A 24,567-nucleotide genomic window follows, 5' to 3' on the forward strand; every position below is an offset into this window, starting at 1 on the left:
AATTGAGGAACACAATTATAGGTTTTCTGTTATTTTAAAATCTCTAAATTCTGGGGGTACCTGGGTGGCTCAGTCAGTTAAGCACCTGACTCTTGATTTTGGCTCAGGTCATGATCTCGCAGTTCATGAGTTTGAGCCCCGCATGGGGCACTGCACTGACAGCACTGAGCCTGCTTGGGATTCTCTGTCTCCTATCTCCCTTTCTCTGTGCCTTTCCCCTGCTCATGCATGCACTCTCTTTCTCTCAAAAATAAATAAACTTTAAAATAAAATAAAGTCTCTAAATTCTGGATGTTGTCACATTAATAAAAAATTTCAATAGTTCTGATATGATTTAACAATAGAATTTCATATAATCTTAGATTCATTATTCTGTGTTAGGAATTGGCAAAAAAAAAAAAAATCCAGAGATTCAGCAGATACTGAATTTCTTCAGCATACTTAATTTGGAGCCATTATTTGAAATAACTTCCTGCTTTTGTCCATAGCATTTTAATTCTTAATGGCATGTCCCTGAATTGGCAGTTCAATGTCCCTTGAGCTGGACTTCGGCTTCAATCACCTCTACAAAATCAGTCACAGCATATTATATCTTGGATATAGATGTTTTCAAAAATTACTATCTCTTTGGTTGCTCAAATATTTTTTATCTTAGTTCTTAGATCTCATTCACCCTTATGAGAAGGTACCTCTCTCAATGGGCCCCCAAGCATTCTTCACATAGGACATCACTACCACTGGCTCCTAAAAGAGCTTGTCTCCTTAGATTGGCTTTCAAATTTCAAATAATTATCTCCTTTAGAGAGATTTTTAGAGTCTTTCCACTCTTCTCTCTCCTTTATGTTTAGCTCTTACTCATATAAAACTAAGATTGTTATATATCCTTGAAGTGGTATTCAGATCATGAAAAACTGATGATCATTTGGGACTTAGATTTGTAAAATTAGAGCAGAATTCATATAATAAGGGTTTCTTAATATAATTCATTGAAATCCTTAATATGATGATTTTAAATGATCTTTAAAATCTTTTCAATTCTTTATGAAAGAAAAAAAAATCCAAACTTGTTTTAGTTAGTTTTGGTAATTTGAGTTGCTGTAACAGTCTCCAAAATCCCAGTGGTATATCACAATGAAATCTCATTTCTTACTTATAAAAATGCTTGCAGTTTGCCCATGATTGTACCATGCCTTTCAGAAGCCAGGCCCTTCCAACTGGGTCTGTCTCTATCTTTCATTCTTTAGAGTCCTGGTTGAGGGATTTCTGAATACTCCATTTTCATCATATTTGTTCTAATGCCTCCAGTAGGTATTGCCTCCCCATAAAGGACTGGCTTCATTTACAAAGTAGTATGGAAAGTCTCAATGTTTTCAAAGGTTTTATCTTTTTGTTTAATGATAGCTTTATTGAGATATAATTCATATACCATATTCACCCTTTAAAGTCTACAATTCAGTAGGTTTTAATATATTCACAGAGTTGTACAACTATCACCACAATTTAATTCAGATCATGGTTGCCAGTCCAAAAAGCAACCCCATATCCCTTAGCAGCCACTATCTATATTCCCCTTCTCACCAGCCTCTGGTAACCACTAACCTACTTTCTGTTTCTTTGGATTTTCCTGTTCTGGGCATTTTATGTAAATGGAATCATACACTGTATTTTTTGTGACTGGCTTCTTTCATTAAAATGTTTTCAAGGGTGATCCATGTTATGGCATGTGTCACTAAACTACTTCATTCCTTCCTATGGCAGAAAAATATTCCATTGTATGGATATACCACATTTTGCTTATCCATTCAATTGATAGACCTTTAGGTTGTTTCCACTTTTTGGCTACTATAAATAATGCTGCTGTGAACATTTGTGTACAAGTTTTTGTGTGGACATATATTTTATTTCTTTTGGGTATACACATAGGAGTGAAATTGCTGGATCATAGGGTAACTGTATAATAAAATTTTTGAGGACCTGCCAACCTGTTTTTCAAAGCAGGTGCACCATTTTACAATCCCACCAGCAACACTTGAAAGTTTAAAGGTTTAAGTTTTAACTCACTGTATACTCCAACAAAGACAGGCCATGTATTTTTTAATTTTGTACTTCACACTTTTTTATCCTGAATCATCTTGCACTTTCTAAAGCAGAGACACAAAATATTTTCTCTTTAGTGTGATGTTAAATGAGATGATTCTCCAATAGTTTCCTATTTTATTTATTCTAGCCAAGGAAAGATGCCAGAAGCAATTAAATACTTGAAAAAAGTTGTGGAAATTGCAAGAAATAATTTTCAAAGCCTAGATGTCATGAGAGCAAGTACAATGCTTGGGGACATCTATAATGAAAAAGTGAGTATGTGTTTCTTTATTATTATTATTATTATTAGTTGAGAGAGAGAGAGCATGTGCGTGCATGAGCGGGGAGTGGAGCAGAGAGAGAGGAAGGACAGAGGATATGAAGCGGACTCTGTGCTGACAATAGACATACCAATGTGAGGCTCGAACTCACCAACCAGAGATCGTGACCTGAGCCAAAGTTAGACACTTAACCAATTGAGCTACCCAGGCGCCCCTGTTTCTTTCGTACAGGTAGAAATTTGCAGAGTTTTAAAATTCTATTCCCATTTGACTCTCCCCTTCCCATAATATGTTATGCAGAATGACCTCAGGACTACAGGGCCTAGTTAATGCACAAGACAGTTCCTTCCTCTTCTTCTAGGACCTGAGAGCCATCTTGGGCACAGTCACCACAAGCTGCTAAAAGTGATTCATATCTTCACAGCCAGTGAAGATTCTAAGTGGTTTTGGATTTGAAGAGCAATTAAAACATTTCAATTCAAAGAATATCATTATAACGGTTGGCTTTTATCTACTGATACTAACATTCATCTCCTTGCTCCAAATTCTCATTTTATTAATCCAGCTGTGATGCCCCTCCTAGGTCCTTCAGGAGAAGAAAGCACAATCCCAAGAGTAATTCTGAAGGAAATATGGAATTCTAGCATCAGATTGGTTATGTGAAAGAAAAGAGAAACAAGAGAAAGTCTAAAATTAAAAGTATCCTATTCAAGAGGTCATTACTAGTATAATGCATTGGTCATAATGCATTGATCTTTTGATTTATGTTCTCATGACTTTGTATTTTATTAACTAGATTTTTCTTTAAGAAACAGTATAAAAGAGGCTTTTTTCTCTAGTTATAATTGCTGTTTTGATAATGAATAGGATCTATCATTTTTGAGGGTAGTTTCATTCATTCTTAATGTTTATACACCTTTTCTTAATTTTTTTGAGAGGTTGTTTATGTCGTGATTAAAAGCACTAATTCTGAGACCAAACTGGTTAAAAGCCTAGTTCTTTCACTTATAAGATCTGTGACCTAGGACAAGTTACTTACCTTCTAGGTGCCTCAATTTTCTCACCTCGTAAGGTTGCAGTGAGTACTGAGTTAATAAATGTAAAGCAATTAGAATAGCATCTGGCAGGGGAAGCCAGTGCCAGCTATATAAGCCATTATTACTCTCTACACCTTCATGTGGTATCATACAATTCCCCTTTTCCCAAGGCTCAGAGGGTTTAAATAACCTACCCCAGGTCTCCGTGTTTCTAGGTGGCAGTGGTATTCAAACCTATACTCTTCACCGCTACAGTCTTTTATTTGCCATATAATTTACTTTGATGATTTCAGAATTATTTAGGCTTTTTTTTTAAGGAAATAGAGTTTGAAATTAATTTGAATGAATGAAACTACTGTCTTTAGTCCCTGCTATGGGAAACACGCTTTCAAACAGGGAACCTGATTTCTTTGTACACCCCTCTCTCTTGCTAGCCCTGGTTCATTTGCTTCCTCTCTCTCCTATTACTCACTATCTTTAAACCCGCCTTTTTCTCTTGACTCTCACCCTCTACCTTCTTTCCTCCTCCCCTACACACCTTGCCCTTCTCTCCTGCCCCTGTCGTTCTGGTCTTGCTCTCAACTCAGTGGTCCTCTCTCTCTGATCTCCCCCCCACTTCGTTTCCCCTGTTTCTTTGTGCCTCCCCAGTGTTCCCCCAGGTCTTTCTCTCCACTGTGTCCCCATTCTGCTGCCCCATCTCTGTGGCACTACGCTACTCTGGTGACTCCTCTCTCCTAGATCTTGTACGTGCTTTTGTTTACTTTTCAGGATACTGTGGTGAAAAACAGACAAGGCTTATGCCCTTGCGAGGCTGACAGCCTAGTGGGAGCTCATGCTGTAGTAGCAGAATTGGTATTCCTAATTATACATAGTCTTACTTTTTAACAGGGTTGTTCTTTGAAAAAGAAATGCAAAAAAATGCAAATTGCTTTACTCTTCTACCAAACAATACTCAGAACTCAGTGTTTTGGTATGGCACAAATACTAAGCATCTGCCTATATTTTCCTAATTGCAGAAAGCATAAGGAAAACGAAACAATAAACCTTTCTAAGAGGTAATTTTTATATTTGCATTTTTAAGCTTTTTGGCCAAGAGTTTGTATCTCATCATATTCTCTGGTTTTTAATTCTTAAAGAAGAGTCTAACTAATATCTTAAAGGCAAGAAACATGAATAATGTCCAAAGGCTGTGTCAACTACCAAAAGTTAATTTTCTTACCAGTTTATCCCCAGTTTATCCCAATTCTAATATAAAATTTGGAGGATTCCAGGTATTCATGCTATCTTCAAGTATGCATGCCTTCAAATATACAAGTTGGTTCATGCACCTTAATGATTACTTACATTTTAATGTAATAAATGGTCACTGAAAAATAGTATGATATTAAGTACACAATACTATAACAGTTTAATGGCATGACAGACTTCTGAGCAAAACTTGCTTTGTTACTAAAATTGTTAATGTTGTACTCAATTATTTTGCATTACTGTGATTCTTCACAGATACTTCCTCAAGTCAGAAAATCTACTGATAAGTTCTCAGGCTGAATCTGAATTGTTAAATCATTACCAAGAGTATGATTTGAAAACATATAAGAAAGTGGGTTTATTAGAACTAAATATAGTTATTTTTCCTTCTCATCTTTTTGAAACAAGAGGATAGCCTTGATGACATCCTGAATTTCCTTCTAGTTCTACAAAGGGAACTAGAGAAATGACAAGGAATGACTAGGAAAATAACATTTCCTGGGGGAAATGACAAAGAATTATTTCATGTCTCTGTTTTCAGCTTATGGATATTTCCTAATTATATTAAATGCCTTTATTTCAATGATATACCTGAGCAATTTCATAAGCTATTGTGCATCACATGCTATCTACTACACTTTTCCATGAAGGAAACTAGCAGGATGAAGAGGAACCTCACTGATTTTTGCCCACCTGACCCTGAATCTGAATTCAGCTACTTATTAACTGTGACCTTGGGCACATGAATTCTTTGATCCTCAGTTCTTTCATATTTTAATTGTCAAGAACAAGATGCCTTGAAGACTAGCTATTTAAGGATTAGAAATGTAAAAATATGTACATGGTACCTAGGTGAGTTCCTGGAACATACTGGGTACACAAAAGCACTTAGCTTCTTAATATCTCAAGCTCAGATCTCTCCCTGCAACTTCAGACTCATATCCTACTGTCTACTTGACATCTTTACTTAGATCACTTCAAATATAAACTGTTAAAAACTGAACTCATCATTTTCCCCTCTAAATTCTATTCCTCTATTAACGTAGTATTCAACTATGATAGAATATGATTCAGGTATTTTCTAGTCAGACTTCTCAGTCTGTGAGCTCCCCTTATCTGACCTCATCCAAGTCCATGGCTTTAAATAGCATCCATGTGCTGATGACTCCCAAGTTTGTATCTCCATCCCTGATCTCTCTTTGGGACACTTGTAACTCTAACTGGCTACTTAACATCTCCACCTGGATGTCTAACAGACATGTCAAATTTAACATGATTCCTTCCTCCCAGTCTTCCACGTCTAAATAAATGGCTTCATTATCTATCAGCCCCCTTGCTCAAGCCAAAAATCTGGATATTTTTTTTATTCTTGTCTCCTTTCTGATCTATATCTAATCCAGAAGCAAACCCTGACCTTTATGCCACCAAAACGTATCTCAGATCCACCTTGTTCTCTGTGTCTTCTCCTGTCATCCTGTCAGTTTATGACACTCTATTCTGTCTCCTGCATGACAATTAAGTTCAAGCCCATTCCCTGCTTCTCCCTCGTATCATCAAGTCTCCACACAGAGGCCCAAGTAGTCTTTTTAAATGTAAATTAAATTATGTTATTTCTGTGCTTAAAATGCCTCCATTACTTCCCATTCTTCTTAGAACATAAATATAAATCTTCACCCCAATCTGAAATATTCTATGTGAGATGTACGCTCCCCTACCCCACCTCTGACTTTATTTCTTCCCACTCTCCTCATCTACTCCACCACAGCCACATGGGCTTAGTGAAGTCCTTTAAACATACAGAGCTTGTTCCTGCCTTACGACATCTGCTTTAGCTGGAATGCCCTATGGAATGCTCTCTAATCTGAACTTCATATTGCTGATGTCTTGTCATCATATCTCAGTCAAATGTCATATCTTCAGAGAGGCCTTCCCTTGGCAACCCAATAAAAATAGCCACATGGGTGAAGGTCGTTTGAAGGTACAAACTTCCAGTTATAAAATAAGTAAATCTTGGGGATGTAATGTACAGCATGGTACCTACAGTTAATAACATTATATTATATACTTGAAATTTGCTAAGAGTAGATCTTAAATGTTCCCATTACAAAAAAAAATGTGTAACCATGTGAGGTGATATTAACTCAACTTATTGTGGTGATCATTTAGTAATATATACAAATATTTAATCATTGTTATATACCCAAAACTGTACGAAAGTACTTTGAAAAGGTACTTGTAGTTTGTAATTTAAGATGGCGTTATTGTTGTTCATATGGAACACTGTTTAATCACAGCTACCGTTTTTCTAATTTGAGTCCTCAAACACATTTTCTTAATCTAAAAATGATAAAAATCTTGGGGTGCCTGGGTGACTCAGTTGGTTAGGCAAACAACTTTGGCTCAAGTCATGATCTCACAGTTTGTGAGTCTGAGCCCTGTGTCTGGGCTATGTGTTGACAGCTTGGAGCCCAGAACCTCCTTCAGATTCTGTGTCTCCCTTTCTCTCTACACCCACCCTCTCCCCTGCTCATGCTCTGTCTCTCTGTCTCTCTCAAAAATAAATAAACATAAAAAATTTTTTAATAAAATAAAATGATGAAATCTAATCCACTAAATTCTATGGAGCTTTCCAAGGCAATTGAGAAAGAAGTCAAAAAGTTCAATCAATAAAAGTACCTGTTTGGTTGAAAACATTTTTTTCTACCACTTACCAAAATATCCGAAATCTCCCATTTCTTTTCATTGAAGTCCTGAAAGCTGCATGCCAAAATGAAAATTATATGAAAAACAGCAGCCACCAGGTCACTCTTTAACATTACTGTAATATTCCACAGAGACTTTATCTCATAGTTTTCTTATTTATGATAGTTTCTTATTGTTCTTTAATTTGGCTAGAATAGAAGCTTAATGAGAATAAGAACCATATCTGCCGTGTTTATTATTTTGTTCCAGATCCTAAAACAGAACCTGGCACAGAGTTGGTGAGCAAAAAGATGTGAATTCATTGAATCAATCAATAAATTTGTAACTAATTATACCTCTTAAGGAAGAATAGGATTGTCTCACTTTAGGAATTGCAAACCTCTATTTCATTTGTGTACAATAATTCTGAAAAGTTGTAGTGAATCTTCAGAAGCAAATCTAACATTGCTGGTACTTGTCAGTCTGCTTTTAAGGCCTTCTCATACTGCCTTCATCATCTCTCTTTTGGCTTCATATTATTCATGCAATGTATTCTAATTGTATTCTTTATAATCATTTCCAAGAAATGATATAAGACCACAATTATAATACAAAACTGTATTTGGAAAAATATTAGAATTAACTGTTTTCTCTAGTGATGATAGTGTTATTATAATTATAGTTGTAATTATATAATCTTTAAAACATCACATCTTTAAAAGATCATTTATCCTAATTAATTTACCTTTTACTATATAATCATGGAAGATGGGTCACCAATCCCACCCTCCTGTTGTGATGTTTTGATGGGAACGTATAACTAATATAAAGTAGTCAAATGAGAATGCTTTAGGGAAAATAACTCATAGACTCTTTATGAGATTGCTCATTCCCTAATAAGATCAGATAATAATCATGTAGTTAAAACAATGATAGTTCCAAACTCAAATAGTAGAGAAAATGTGCAAAAACTGATTTTTCCTTAGTACTGGGAAAATGCTCCTTTATTTTTGAGCTTGCTCATTGGATAGAGAGGCATTTTAGACACACTAAGAAGGATCAGGTAAGAATTAGAATAATGCATGAAAATTCTATATTATGTTGCAATAATGCAAGATTTGTTTTAAGGCCTACGATGTCATCAAGGTCCTGTCCTGAAATTGTCCACCAAATGCTTATCAATGATATTTATAACATTAAACAAAGTTCTCTTTTCCAATAAGATGCATTCATGAAGTGCATAAATTAACTTATGTATTTTCAATTCATATTTAAGATTGTCAAGATTAATTACTGGAATCTTCTGAATTTTATAATAGGATAGGGATTAACTGATAACAGAAGTGAACTATAGAACATTGGACAGAACCTTTAAAGAAGAGATTAAATTTAGATATTCAACTCTTTCAGAATTGAAAATCTAGAAATGCAGTACACATTAGTGAAATCTCATTCCAAAATGGTATGTATAAAAATGCTTGCATCTGAAAAGAATTAATGTATTTCCTTAATAGTATTTTAAACTAGAGAAATTTAGGTCGATACCAGTTTTATGGAAGTTGTGTGTGTATCAAAAGATTGAATACTAGGCTCAATTTGAGGGAAGAATAACTATATGTAATTATAATTATAATTAAATAATTATGAATAATTATAATGGTCCTATTATAGGGGGGAAATACTTGTTAAAAAAGATCTAATGTAGGTTTTAGCCATAGTAAATTCTGTTAACTGCTGAATCCCCACTGCTTGTCACGGAGCTTGGTAAGTAATAGTTGCCAGATGAATGAGTAAGTTCATTCTAATATAAAAATATATAAGGTAATTCTGGAAATTTAAATATAAGTCCATTTACTTATGGCCCTAATTTTCCTAAGACTTTCATCTAAAATGATAAATAGCCTAATGCTCAGAAATATAACTAGAACTTAGGTACTTATACTTCTCTGTTTTTAAAAATAGAAATATTTGGTCTAGTCACATATGTTCACCTATTTTGTCCTATATCTTTGACGTCTAGCAAAACATTCCAAAATTTTAACTAGTTTTATTTTCATCTTCAATATTTGTATTGTTTCTCAATCATAATTTGCTTGTCATATAAATAGCTTTGATACAATTTTATTTTTTCTAATTAAGTAATCTTATTCTCCTATAAATTCTATGTTATACACTTTGAAATAAAAGAAAGAATTGTTCACTTCAACAAACAAAAATCACTATTGATAAAATACAGAGGGGCTGTGTTTAAAGCAACAAATTTAATTGGAATGAGCCATTTGAGTAGAATTCACTAACTTGTCCTTGTGGGTCTATAACACAACGTTATATGTATTTCTTATGTGGGTAACATAACTGTCACACAAGCCCTATTTCTCCCCCTCCTCACCTTGCTAGCAACTTCTGTATTCAGTTTGCTGTCTGAACGCCATGATCATGCAGAGATGCATGGAGTTGAGTATGCCGCTACCAGTGTATGGTATAAGGCTTTTTCTATGGTGTTTGTATTACCAGTTCCTTCATAAAATGTTGTGATAAAATCATTTGAAAACCTGTAATAAGATATTCTCTCTTGTAAGGGCTTCTTAAAAGTGTATACATACATGTTTATGTGTATATGAGAAAGAAGAGAGGAAGGAGAAGAGAAAAGTGGGGAGGGCCAAAGGGAAAGGGAGAGGAGAGGAGAGCGTTGAAGGGGGAGGAGAGGAGAGGAGAGGAAAGGGTGAAGAAGGGAAATTTTGTTCCCTAGAGTCTTAAAAGTATAGCTCAATCCTAAAAATGATATCCTCCACTGAGGAAAACTTTTTTGCAAAGATTTTTACTAGATTGGAGGTTGGCAGAAGATAGTCTCTTTACTGAGGCTCAATTTAATTACTTGTAGAATAAGAATAATATTTCCTCACAGAATGGCTTATGAAAGTTAGTGACATAATACACATGAAGAATTTAGCCCTGGCCCTGACACTTTGAAAGAGCTTGATAAATACTGTTTATTTGTAGACAATAGCTTTTAGGAGGATAGGAGAGTACAACCAAAACCCACACAAGAAACCAAAAAACAAAACACCACCTTGAATTTTGCAATGAAATGTTGCAAATGACTTAAGAGATAAACATTTAAATGATCTTGAGTTGTGCTAGTGCCATCAAGTTCATAATTTTTAGAAATCTTGAATACATCCTATGTCCACAGTCAAGAATGACATAAATACATGGGTAAAACCAGAGCAACAACCAAATCAGCAGATAAATACACCTATTTTCACTGGCCACTGATTAAATAGATTGGCTGAAAATGATCTCTTGCTATGACTGAAGACAAAATCTGGTTTAAAATACCTCATTAAGTAAATCCAATGCTACAAGTAAGAAACTTACATCCAAATCAATGTGAATCAGATCCCTCTTTCCCAGACTTCTTTTTGCTACAATGTATTAGGTTGAACCATATGAAAATGCTAATATTTGACCATTTTTAATCCAAAAACACTTAAGTTGCATATAGTTCAACTTGGTAGATAAAACTTTTTACTGTCTTAGCTTCAAGATATTGTATGGTTAGTAATCACAACTTTTTAAAAGAACCTTATTCCAAACAAAAACAAACAAATAAGTGAAACTTATTCTAATAGAGACCCCACTTGCCCTCTCTTTCTTCTAAAAGATGAATACCACATGTGGATACACCAGTGTGGTACATGCCAAGGTGAGTAGACATGTGGAATGATGGAATAAAAATTAAGAAAAAATGATTTCTCTTACATTTTTAGGGATACTACAACAAAGCTTCTGAATACTTTCAACAAGCTTTTGACACAACAGCAGAGCTAAGGAACATGCGTCACGTGGATGAGACAAAAGTTCACTATGGGATAGCAAAAGCTCATCAGATAATGCTGACCATAAACAATTATATAGAGTCTGAAGATCTCACCAGCCTTGACTACCTGCTGTCGTGGAAGGAGAATAGAAGCAGTATTGCACCACATCCGATTATCGGTAAGACTTTGCTTTTTGAAAACACTTTAGTTTTTGTGTCATTCTTGATGGCTGCATTGGTGATTTTTATTTTATTGGTAACTTTAATTATTCTTTACCACATGAATATCGGATGTGCCTTCATGCTGTACTGTATGTACCTTTGATGATAAGGAAAACAGGAAATAGTGGTAATGATTAAACGCGACAAATCACCATTTTCATGCCGTTTGGTTTTTGTTTGTTTTTTTTCAGTTGTCTCAAGTACTCAACAATATGCACTGATCAGTTGTAAGGAATGTGATATAAGTTTGTGTTTTTTAAAACGTGGTCAGTGTTGTACCTTATTGATAAGAAAAGTCACAGATGCTAGTTCACAGATACTAAGCAGTATTAATGCAATTGGTGCTATACTCTTACTTTACCAATGGTAGTAAATTTTCCTGTATTTGATCAATTCAAGTTAGAATATTAATTTAGAAAAATTTAGTATTAATTTCTTTCAACTCCACGTCTTTTCTTATAGACTTTTTCTTGTAACAATTTGTCAAAATAGTCAATTAAAAACAAATAACTAAAGGGGATGTGAAGGTCACTTTTATGTGTCAGCCTGACTTAGCTCGAGTCCTTAGTTAAGAACTTCAGAATAGAATTTTTAAAAATTTTTAACAGTACTGCCTATGACAGACCTTTAGGCTGCATAATTGTTAGTAAATCAAACTTTTTCAAGCAAAATATTTTGGGGATGTTTGGGGATAACTCAAATAGAATCGTAGACAAAATTCTGTTATGTAAAGAAGCCTCTCCTGCTTGGAACTCTTTTCTTTCCCTTAGGTCATTTAGATGAAACAATAAGCTCTTTGGTATTTATTTTCTCCATAGAATAAATAGTAAATAATAGTAAATTGAGCACAAAGGAATTTTATTGCTTCTTGTATATTAGTAGAATACCACTTACCACTGTCTGTCTTCTTGTTATGAAATAAGTAAAGGTCTCATTCCAAATATATGTACACGATGAAGTCTTAAAAAACAGATGGCTTGTTGAATTTCAATGTCCTCAAGTGTCCAACAAATATTTACAGTTAACTATTAACTAACCACTTTTCAATAATATTTTGCTCACTTCAGTATGTTGTGTTGTCATATATTTGAGAGCTTGTTCTGTAGTTTTGAGTTATCTTCCCTTTACTCCTCATGTTGTCCGCCCAGGAGATAAAGCAGAGGAAATATGATCCATCTATCTATTAGATTACTTCTTCTGATAAAAGGTTTGGTAGAGAATAGGTTGGGCTACTCACTTCTTCAGATTTACTTGGATAAGCTCTAACCGTTAGAATAATAATCAGGAAAAAAATACTCCTCAAAACTAGGTTCTCTGATCAGAGCCATGTGTCTTTTTGCTGCAGTCCTTTTGGGGCTTTTCAAAGATCTCTTTTGTTTTTCTTTACTCTATAAAGCTATTTATTTTTCTATTCTTTTTAAATTTTATCCTCATTTTTGGTAAGGATGTTCCAAAGGGCTTAGGAAGCACACACACACAAAAAACACATTTCAAAATATTATTCAGAGAGTAAAAACTCAGCTATTCATATGATGGAGAAGATTAAATTCTCTGAAACACTATAAAAGTATACCCCCTTCCTGATTCATTTGACTGAGATTAGAAATCTATGCATGGATGAGCTATGTCGTTATAAAAGTGAAGAAGAATAATCTTTCAGATTCAAATATAAATGAGAAGTTAATTCTTCTATTACTGGCATGTTTAACATTTTTAGTGATAGTTCTATTTGGAAATAAGACCTGTAGACATTATCAACATACTTGCTTGTTTACATAGACATATTTTAGTTCAAAATACACTAAAATATGCTTTCTCATTGCTTCAAAAATGTTTCTTAAACCACAGCTCCTTATTATTCTACCTTTGCTCTGTTTCAAAACCTTCATTGGATCCCTACGGCCTACAAATTAAGTACAAGCTTCTCAACGTTTTTTGACCACCTCCTTTCCCCTACTTCCCCCTCTTCCCCCCAGATACACACAACATACATTGTTATCACCTTACTTCCAACTCTAACCCCATCCAAGGAAATCTCACTGGTCTTGCAAAGTTCTTCTCAAATGTTGAAATCTTCCCTGATCCCCCTCTTACTGGACTCTTGTCTCTTCTCTCTGTTCCCACATTGAATGCCATTCATTTCTCTCCAAGCACTTTTCATTTGTCATATTCTGCATCCTACCACAGCTGTTTCTGTAATTGCCTTATCAGCCCAGTGAAAGTAGGAGTGTCTTGGAAACAGATTCTGATTTTTGGTGTTTCCTACAAAAGAAGGGGCAATGTCTAACATCTGCTAGGTACCAAGTAAATATTTGTCAAATTAAATAGAATTCAAAATGAGTATGTGTGTCCTAGCCATGAACTATTTGCATGAACCACTTTTTAAAACAGGAGTCATAGTTCCATGACAACAACAACAAAACAACTACAATCCAAAGCTGCATTTTGGTTACCGTGTGGTTATCACATGAATGCAGGACAACACCAAGTACGATGTTGACAAAATGAAGAAATATAGAAATATTATTTGAAAATCTGAGCAGCTTTTAGGTTTTCAAATTTTGCCTTTCTTCTCTGAAGAGGCATCTTTAATCTTGCTATTGAGGGGTCCCATGTATTCAGGAAAAAAGTAGATCAAAGATTTGAAAGATATATTATAAAAGCTGTGCAGTTTTCTTCACCTCTGAGACTTACATCCTCCAAACAAATCATTAGCTCACAGAGCAGGCAATATTCTTTTAAGCAGAGGAACATGACCCCCTAAGGGAATAGAGCAGTGAGAGCACTCAGGTCTCTAGATAAAATAGAACAGTGATTCACCAGCAATCATATCTCATCTTTGTACCTTTCGGAGGGAACACTGCAAATATAGGAACCTTCCTACCATTCTAATACTCTTAGATATGGTTGGAATAATTTCATATCTTTCCTTTCCTTTTCAGTAGTAAAATAATAAGAATAGATTCTCTTCCCAAATTTAGGAATTTAGAAGGAATTCAAATTTATTGCAATTCAATAAAATTATTCAAGCCTGAAGCAACAGAAATTGGTTGGCTCTGGAAGGATTAAGGGCCTATGAATTTCTACTGATTTCTCCAGAATATAGTTTATTTTTCCTACTAGAACTATTATGTCTACAATCATGAAATTTATTTTTTAATGAAAAGCTAATTCATCTCGCCTTTTGGAGATTATAGACCCAAGTGTGAAACAGTGACAGAGAAGCAAAGCTTTTCTTGTGCAATTTAAGAGTATTGTTAACGTAGAAATGTAATTATGGCATTCAAATGCCAACATGGTTAGCCACTTTACTGATAATATCAGTTACATGGTTTTAATGCACATACTTATTGAAGTCAAATGTAAATTATATCAGAGAAATAGGATGCAAATCCTGAGTATAGAAATAGGTGAATACACTGGCTAGTCAGTAATGACACTTTTCTACAAAATGGCATGTAAAGGGTTCCTTGAGTGCCAAAAATATCACTCTCGTTTTATGAATCATTTAATATTCTTAAAAGAAAACAATCAAGATCATGAATTTGTCTCTCAGCCCTTGGTTTATGTTGGTTTATTATTTTTTTTTTTTAATATATGAAATTTACTGTCAAATTGGTTTCCATACAACACCCAGTGCTCATCCCAAAAGGTGCCCTCCTCAATACCCATCACCCACCCTGCCCTCCCTCCCACCCCCCATCAACCCTCAGTTTGTTCTCAGTTTTTAACAGTCTCTTATGCTTTGGCTCTCTCCCACTCTAACCTCTTTTTTTTTTTTTTTTTTTTTTTTCCCTTCCCCTCCCCCATGGGTTTCTGTTATGTTTCTCAGGATCCACATAAGAGTGAAACCATATGGTATCTGTCTTTCTCTGTATGGCTTATTTCACTTAGCATCACACTCTCCAGTTCCATCCATGTTGCTACAAAAGGCCATATTTCATTTTTTCTCATTGCCACGTAGTATTCCATTGTGTATATAAACCACAATTTCTTTATCCATTCATCAGTTGATGGACATTTAGGCTCTTTCCATAATTTGGCTATTGTTGAGAGTGCCGCTATAAACATTGGGGTACAGGTGCCCCTATGCATCAGTACTCCTGTATCCCTTGGATAAATTCCTAGCAGTGCTATTGCTGGGTCATAGGGTAGGTCTATTTTTAATTTTCTGAGGAACCTCCACACTGCTTTCCAGAGCGGCTGCACCAATTTGCATTCCCACCAACAGTGCAAGAGGGTTCCTGTTTCTCCACATCCTCTCCAGCATCTATAGTCTCCTGATTTCTTCATTTTGGCCACTCTGACTGGCGTGAGGTGGTATCTGAGTGTGGTTTTGATTTGTATTTCCCTGATAAGGAACGACGTTGAACATCTTTTCATGTGCCTGTTGGCCATCCGGATGTCTTCTTTAGAGAAGTGTCTATTCATGTTTTCTGCCCATTTCTTCACTGGGTTATTTGTTTTTCGGGTGTGGAGTTTGGTGAGCTCTTTATAGATTTTGGATACTAGCCCTTTGTCCGATGTGTCATTTGCAAATATCTTTTCCCATTCCGTTGGTTGCCTTTTAGTTTTGTTGGTTGTTTCCTTTGCTGTGCAGAAGCTTTTTATCTTCATAAGGTCCCAGTAATTCATTTTTGCTTTTAATTCCCTTGCCTTTGGGGATGTGCCGAGTAAGAGATTGCTACGGCTGAGGTCAGAGAGGTCTTTTCCTGCTTTCTCCTCTAAGGTTTTGATGGTTTCCTGTCTCACATTCAGGTCCTTTATCCATTTTGAGTTTATTTTTGTGAATGGTGTGAGAAAGTGGTCTAGTTTCAACCTTCTGCATGTTGCTGTCCAGTTCTCCCAGCACCATTTGTTAAAGAGACTGTCTTTTTTCCATTGGATGTTCTTTCCTGCTTTGTCAAAGATGAGTTGGCCATACGTTTGTGGGTCTAGTTCTGGGGTTTCTATTCTATTCCATTGGTCTATGTGTCTGTTTTTATGCCAATACCATGCTGTCTTGATGATGACAGCTTTGTAGTAGAGGCTAAAGTCTGGGATTGTGATGCCTCCTGCTTTGGTCTTCTTCTTCAAAATTACTTTGGCTATTCGGGGCCTTTTGTGGTTCCATATGAATTTTAGGATTGCTTGTTCTAGTTTCGAGAAGAATGCTGGTGCAATTTTGATTGGGATTGCATTGAATGTGTAGATAGCTTTGGGTAGTATTGACATTTTGACAATATTTATTCTTCCAATCCATGAGCAGGGAATGTCTTTCCATTTCTTTATATCTTCTTCAATTACCTGCATAAGCTTTCTATAGTTTTCAGCATACAGATCTTTTACATCTTTGGTTAGATTTATTCCTAGGTATTTTATGCTTCTTGGTGCAATTGTGAATGGGATCAGTTTCTTCATTTGTCTTTCTGTTGCTTCATTGTTAGTGTATAAGAATGCAACTGATTTCTGCACATTGATTTTGTATCCTGCAACTTTGCTGAATTCATGTATCAGTTCTAGCAGACTTTTGGTGGAGTCTATCGGATTTTCCATGTATAATATCATGTCATCTGCAAAAAGCGAAAGCTTGACTTCATCTTTGCCAATTTTGATGCCTTTGATTTCCTTTTGTTGTCTGATTGCTGATGCTAGAACTTCCAGCACTATATTAAACAACAGCGGTGAGAGTGGGCATCCCTGTCGTGTTCCTGATCTCAGGGAAAAAGCTCTCAGTTTTTCCCCGTTGAGGATGATGTTAGCTGTGGGCTTTTCATAAATGGCCTTTATGATCTTTAAGTATGTTCCTTCTATCCCGACTTTCTCAAGGGTTTTTATTAAGAAAGGGTGCTGGATTTTGTCAAAGGCCTCTTCTGCATCGATTGACAAGATCATATGGTTCTTCTCTTTTTTTTTGTTAATGTGATGTATCACGTTGATCGATTTGCGAATGTTGAACCAGCCCTGCATCCCAGGAATGAATCCCACTTGATCATGGTGAATAATTCTTTTTATATGCTGTTGAATTCGATTTGCTAGTATCTTATTAAGAATTTTTGCATCCATATTCATCAGGGATATTGGCCTGTAGTTCTCTTTTTTTACTGGGTCTCTGTCTGGTTTAGGAATCAAAGTAATACTGGCTTCATAGAATGAGTCTGGAAGTTTTCCTTCCCTTTCTATTTCTTGGAATAGCTTGAGAAGGATAGGTATTATCTCTGCTTTAAATGTCTGGTAGAACTCCCCTGGGAAGCCATCTGGTCCTGGACTCTTATTTGTTGGGAGATTTTTGATAACCAATTCAATTTCTTTGCTGGTTATGGGTCTGTTCAAGCTTTCTATTTCCTCCTGATTGAGTTTTGGAAGAGTGTGGGTGTTTAGAAATTTGTCCATTTCTTCCAGGTTGTCCAATTTGCTGGCATATAATTTTTCATAGTATTCCCTGATAATTGTTTGTATCTCTGAGGGATTGGTTGTAATCATTCCATTTTCATTCATGATTTTATCTCTTTGGGTCATCTCCCTTTTCTTTTTGAGAAGCCTGGCTAGAGGTTTGTCAATTTTGTTTATTTTTTCAAAAAACCAACTCTTGGTTTCGTTGATCTGCTCTACAGTTTTTTTAGATTCTATATTGTTTATTTTTGCTCTGATCTTTATTATTTCTCTTCTTCTGCTGGGTTTAGGCTGCCTTTGCTGTTCTGCTTCTATTTCCTTTAGGTGTGCTGTTAGATTTTGTATTTGGGATTTTTCTTGTTTCTTGAGATAGGCCTGGATTGCAATGTATTTTCCTCTCAGGACTGCCTTCGCTGCATCCCAAAGCGTTTGGATTGTTGTATTTTCATTTTCGTTTGTTTCCATATATTTTTTAATTTCTTCTCTAATTGCCTGGTTGACCCACTCATTCGTTAGTAGGGTGTTCTTTAACCTCCATGCTTTTGGAGGTTTTCCAGACTTTTTCCTGTGGTTGATTTCAAGCTTCATAGCATTGTGGTCTGAAAGTATGCATGGTATAATTTCAATTCTTGTAAACTTATGAAGGGCTGTTTTGTGACCCAGTATATGATCTATCTTGGAGAATGTTCCATGTGCACTCGAGAAGAAAGTATATTCTGTTGCTTTGGGATGCAGAATTCTAAATATATCTGTCAAGTCCATCTGATCCAATGTATCATTCAGGGCCCTTGTTTCTTTATTGACTGTGTGTCTAGATGATCTATCCATTTCTGTAAGTGGGGTGTTAAAGTCCCCTGCAATGACCACATTCTTATCCATAAGGTTGCTTATGTTTATGAGTAATTGTTTTATATATCTGGGGGCTCGGGTATTTGGCGCATAGACATTTAAAATAGTTAGCTCTTCCTGGTGGATAGACCCTGTGATTATTATATAATGCCCTTCTTCATCTCTTGTTACAGCCTTTAATTTAAAGTCTAGTTTGTCTGATATAAGTATGGCTACTCCAGCTTTCTTTTGGCTTCCAGGAGCATGATAGATAGTTCTCCATCCCCTCACTCTCAATCTAAAGGTGTCCTCAGATCTAAAATGAGTCTCTTGCTAGAGGTTCCGGAAGATGGCGGCGTAGGAGGACGCGGGGCTCACAGCGCGTCCTGCCTATCACTTAGATTCCACCTACAGCTGCCTAAAGAACCCAGAAAACCGCCAGAGGATTAGCAGAACGGAGTCTCCGGAGTCAAGCGCAGACCAGAGGCCCACGGAAGAGGGTAGGAAGGGCGGCGAGGCGGTGCGCGCTCCACGGACTGGCGGGAGGGAGCCGGGGCGGAGGGGCGGCTCGCCGGCCAAGCAGAGCCCCCGAGGCTGGCAAAAGCGGAGGGGCCGGACGGACTGTGTTCCGACAGCAAGCGCGACTTAGCGTCTGGGAGGTCATAAGTTAACAGCTCTGCTCGGAAAGCGGGAAGGCTGGAGGACAAAGGGAGGGAGAGCTGCTGAGCCCCCGGACGGCAGAGCTCAGCTTGGCGGGGAACAAAGGCGCTCGCCAGCGCCATCTCCCCCGCCCATCCCCCAGCCAAAATCCCAAAGGGAACCAGTTCCTGCCAGGGAACTTGCTCGCTCCGCGCAAACACCCAACTCTGTGCTTCTGCGGAGCCAAACCTCCGGCAGCGGATCTGACTCCCTCCCGCTGCCACAGGGCTCCTCCTGAAGTGGATCACCTAAGGAGAAGCGAGCTAAGCCTGCCCCTCCAGCCCCCGTGCACCTTGCCTACCCACCCCAGCTAATACGCCAGATCCCCAGCAACACAAGCCTGGCAGTGTGCGAGTAGCCCAGAAGGGACACGCCACCCCACAGTGAATCCCGCCCCTAGGAGAGGGGAAGAGAAGGCACACACCAGTCTGACTGTGGCCCCAGCAGTGGGCTGGGGGCAGACATCGGGTCGGACTGCGGCCCCGCCCACTAACTCCAGTTATACACCACAGCACAGGGGAAGTGCCCTGCAGGTCCTCACCACGCCAGGGACTCTCCAAAATGACCAAACGGAAGAATTCCCCTCAGAAGAATCTCCAGGAAATAACAACAGCTAATGAACTGATCAAAAAGGATTTAAATAATATAACAGAAAGTGAATTTAGAATAATAGTCATAAAATTAATCGCTGGGCTTGAAAACAGTATACAGGACAGCAGAGAATCTCTTGCCACAAAGATCGAGGGACTAAGGAACAGTCACGAGGAGTTGAAAAACGCTTTAAACGAATTGCAAAACAAAATGGAATCCACGATGGCTCGGCTTGAAGAGGCAGAGGAGAGAATAGGTGAACTAGAAGATAAAGTTATGGAGAAAGAGGAAGCTGAAAGAAAGAGAGATAAAAAAATCCAGGAGTATGAGGGGAAAATTAGAGAACTAAGTGATACACTAAAAAAAAATAATATACGCATAATTGGTATCCCAGAGGAGGAAGAGAGAGGGAAGGGTGCTGAAGGGGTACTTGAACAAATTATAGCTGAGAACTTCCCTGAACTGGGGAAGGAAAAAGGCATTGAAATCCAAGAGGCACAGAGAACTCCCTTCAGACGTAACTTGAATCGATCTTCTGCACGACATATCATAGTGAAACTGGCAAAATACAAGGATAAAGAGAAAATTCTGAAAGCAGCAAGGGATAAACGTGCCCTCACATATAAAGGGAGACCTATAAGACTCGTGACTGATCTCTCCTTTGAAACTTGGCAGGCCAGAAAGGCTTGGCACGATATCTACAGTGTGCTAAACAGGAAAAATATGCAGCCGAGAATCCTTTATCCAGCAAGTCTGTCATTTAGAATAGAAGGAGAGATAAAGGTCTTCCCAAACAAACAAAAACTGAAGGAATTTGTCACCACTAAACCAGCCCTACAAGAGATCCTAAGGGGGATCCTGTGAGACAAAGTACCAGAGACATCACTACAAGCATAAAACATACAGACATCACAATGACTCTAAACCCGTATCTTTCTATAATAACACTGAATGTAAATGGATTAAATGCGCCAACTAAAAGACATAGGGTATCAGAATGGATAAAAAAACAAGACCCATCTATTTGCTGTCTACAAGAGACTCATTTTAGATCTGAGGACACCTTTAGATTGAGAGTGAGGGGATGGAGAACTATTTATCATGCTCCTGGAAGCCAAAAGAAAGCTGGAGTAGCCATACTTATATCAGACAAACTAGACTTTAAATTAAAGGCTGTAACAAGAGATGAAGAAGGGCATTATATAATAATCACAGGGTCTATCCACCAGGAAGAGCTAACTATTATAAATGTCTATGCGCCAAATACCCGAGCCCCCAGATATATAAAACAATTACTCATAAACATAAGCAACCTTATTGATAAGAATGTGGTCATTGCAGGGGACTTTAACACCCCACTTACAGAAATGGATAGATCATCTAGACACACGGTCAATAAAGAAACAAGGGCCCTGAATGATACATTGGATCAGATGGACTTGACAGATATATTTAGAACTCTGCATCCCAAAGCAACAGAATATACTTTCTTCTCGAGTGCACATGGAACATTCTCCAAGATAGATCATATACTGGGTCACAAAACAGCCCTTCATAAGTTTACAAGAATTGAAATTATACCATGCATACTTTCAGACCACAATGCTATGAAGCTTGAAATCAACCACAGGAAAAAGTCTGGAAAACCTCCAAAAGCATGGAGGTTAAAGAACACCCTACTAACGAATGAGTGGGTCAACCAGGCAATTAGAGAAGAAATTAAAACATATATGGAAACAAACGAAAATGAAAATACAACAATCCAAACGCTTTGGGATGCAGCGAAGGCAGTCCTGAGAGGAAAATACATTGCAATCCAGGCCTATCTCAAGAAACAAGAAAAATCCCAAATACAAAATCTAACAGCACACCTAAAGGAAATAGAAGCAGAACAGCAAAGGCAGCCTAAACCCAGCAGAAGAAGAGAAATAATAAAGATCAGGGCAGAAATAAACAATATAGAATCTAAAAAAACTGTAGAGCAGATCAACGAAACCAAGAGTTGGTTTTTTGAAAAAATAAACAAAATTGACAAACCTCTAGCCAGGCTTCTCAAAAAGAAAAGGGAGATGACCCAAAGAGATAAAATCATGAATGAAAATGGAATGATTACAACCAATCCCTCAGAGATACAAACAATTATCAGGGAATACTATGAAAAATTATATGCCAGCAAATTGGACAACCTGGAAGAAATGGACAAATTTCTAAACACCCACACTCTTCCAAAACTCAATCAGGAGGAAATAGAAAGCTTGAACAGACCCATAACCAGCAAAGAAATTGAATTGGTTATCAAAAATCTCCCAACAAATAAGAGTCCAGGACCAGATGGCTTCCCAGGGGAGTTCTACCAGACATTTAAAGCAGAGATAATACCTATCCTTCTCAAGCTATTCCAAGAAATAGAAAGGGAAGGAAAACTTCCAGACTCATTCTATGAAGCCAGTATTACTTTGATTCCTAAACCAGACAGAGACCCAGTAAAAAAAGAGAACTACAGGCCAATATCCCTGATGAATATGGATGCAAAAATTCTTAATAAGATACTAGCAAATCGAATTCAACAGCATATAAAAAGAATTATTCACCATGATCAAGTGGGATTCATTCCTGGGATGCAGGGCTGGTTCAACATTCGCAAATCGATCAACGTGATACATCACATTAACAAAAAAAAAGAGAAGAACCATATGATCCTGTCAATCGATGCAGAAAAGGCCTTTGACAAAATCCAGCACCCTTTCTTAATAAAAACCCTTGAGAAAGTCGGGATAGAAGGAACATACTTAAAGATCATAAAGGCCATTTATGAAAAGCCCACAGCTAACATCATCCTCAACGGGGAAAAACTGAGAGCTTTTTCCCTGAGATCAGGAACACGACAGGGATGCCCACTGTCACCGCTGCTATTTAATATAGTGCTGGAAGTTCTAGCATCAGCAATCAGACAACAAAAGGAAATCAAAGGCATCAAAATTGGCAAAGATGAAGTCAAGCTTTCGCTTTTTGCAGATGACATGATATTATACATGGAAAATCCGATAGACTCCACCAAAAGTCTGCTAGAACTAATACATGAATTCAGCAAAGTTGCAGGATACAAAATCAATGTGCAGAAATCAGTTGCATTCTTATACACTAACAATGAAGCAACAGAAAGACAAATGAAGAAACTGATCCCATTCACAATTGCACCAAGAAGCATAAAATACCTAGGAATAAATCTAACCAAAGATGTAAAAGATCTGTATGCTGAAAACTATAGAAAGCTTATGCAGGTAATTGAAGAAGATATAAAGAAATGGAAAGACATTCCCTGCTCATGGATTGGAAGAATAAATATTGTCAAAATGTCAATACTACCCAAAGCTATCTACACATTCAATGCAATCCCAATCAAAATTGCACCAGCATTCTTCTCGAAACTAGAACAAGCAATCCTAAAATTCATATGGAACCACAAAAGGCCCCGAATAGCCAAAGTAATTTTGAAGAAGAAGACCAAAGCAGGAGGCATCACAATCCCAGACTTTAGCCTCTACTACAAAGCTGTCATCATCAAGACAGCATGGTATTGGCATAAAAACAGACACATAGACCAATGGAATAGAATAGAAACCCCAGAACTAGACCCACAAACGTATGGCCAACTCATCTTTGACAAAGCAGGAAAGAACATCCAATGGAAAAAAGACAGTCTCTTTAACAAATGGTGCTGGGAGAACTGGACAGCAACATGCAGAAGGTTGAAACTAGACCACTTTCTCACACCATTCACAAAAATAAACTCAAAATGGATAAAGGACCTGAATGTGAGACAGGAAACCATCAAAACCTTAGAGGAGAAAGCAGGAAAAGACCTCTCTGACCTCAGCCGTAGCAATCTCTTACTCGGCACATCCCCAAAGGCAAGGGAATTAAAAGCAAAAGTGAATTACTGGGACCTTATGAAGATAAAAAGCTTCTGCACAGCAAAGGAAACAACCAACAAAACTAAAAGGCAACCAACGGAATGGGAAAAGATATTTGCAAATGACACATCGGACAAAGGGCTAGTATCCAAAATCTATAAAGAGCTCATCAAACTCCACACCCGAAAAACAAATAACCCAGTGAAGAAATGGGCAGAAAACATGAATAGACACTTCTCTAAAGAAGACATCCGGATGGCCAACAGGCACATGAAAAGATGTTCAACGTCGCTCCTTATCAGGGAAATACAAATCAAAACCACACTCAGATACCACCTCACGCCAGTCAGAGTGGCCAAAATGAAGAAATCAGGAGACTATAGATGCTGGAGAGGATGTGGAGAAACAGGAACCCTCTTGCACTGTTGGTGGGAATGCAAATTGGTGCAGCCGCTCTGGAAAGCAGTGTGGAGGTTCCTCAGAAAATTAAAAATAGACCTACCCTATGACCCAGCAATAGCACTGCTGGGAATTTATCCAAGGGATACAGGAGTACTGATGCATAGGGGCACCTGTACCCCAATGTTTATAGCGGCACTCTCAACAATAGCCAAATTATGGAAAGAGCCTAAATGTCCATCAACTGATGAATGGATAAAGAAATTGTGGTTTATATACACAATGGAATACTACGTGGCAATGAGAAAAAATGAAATATGGCCTTTTGTAGCAACATGGATGGAACTGGAGAGTGTGATGCTAAGTGAAATAAGCCATACAGAGAAAGACAGATA

At 37.3% G+C, this 24,567-nt stretch overlaps 1 protein-coding gene across 4 annotated transcripts in view; it reads left to right on the forward strand.

Moving 5' to 3' along the window:
- The window catches only part of TTC29 (tetratricopeptide repeat domain 29), a 255,129-nt gene that overhangs the window by 151,479 nt on the left and 79,083 nt on the right, over positions 1 to 24,567 (forward strand). For all 4 annotated transcript variants that reach the window (XM_042935359.1, XM_042935356.1, XM_042935357.1 and 1 more), the window contains 2 exons: positions 2,228 to 2,351; positions 11,098 to 11,326. In XM_042935359.1, the coding sequence (XP_042791293.1) occupies positions 2,228 to 2,351; positions 11,098 to 11,326 (353 nt within the window). The remainder of the gene's footprint in view (positions 1 to 2,227; positions 2,352 to 11,097; positions 11,327 to 24,567) is intronic.

Source organism: Panthera leo, chromosome B1 (assembly GCF_018350215.1).
Source record: "Panthera leo isolate Ple1 chromosome B1, P.leo_Ple1_pat1.1, whole genome shotgun sequence".
Classification (NCBI taxonomy): Eukaryota; Metazoa; Chordata; class Mammalia; order Carnivora; family Felidae; genus Panthera; species Panthera leo.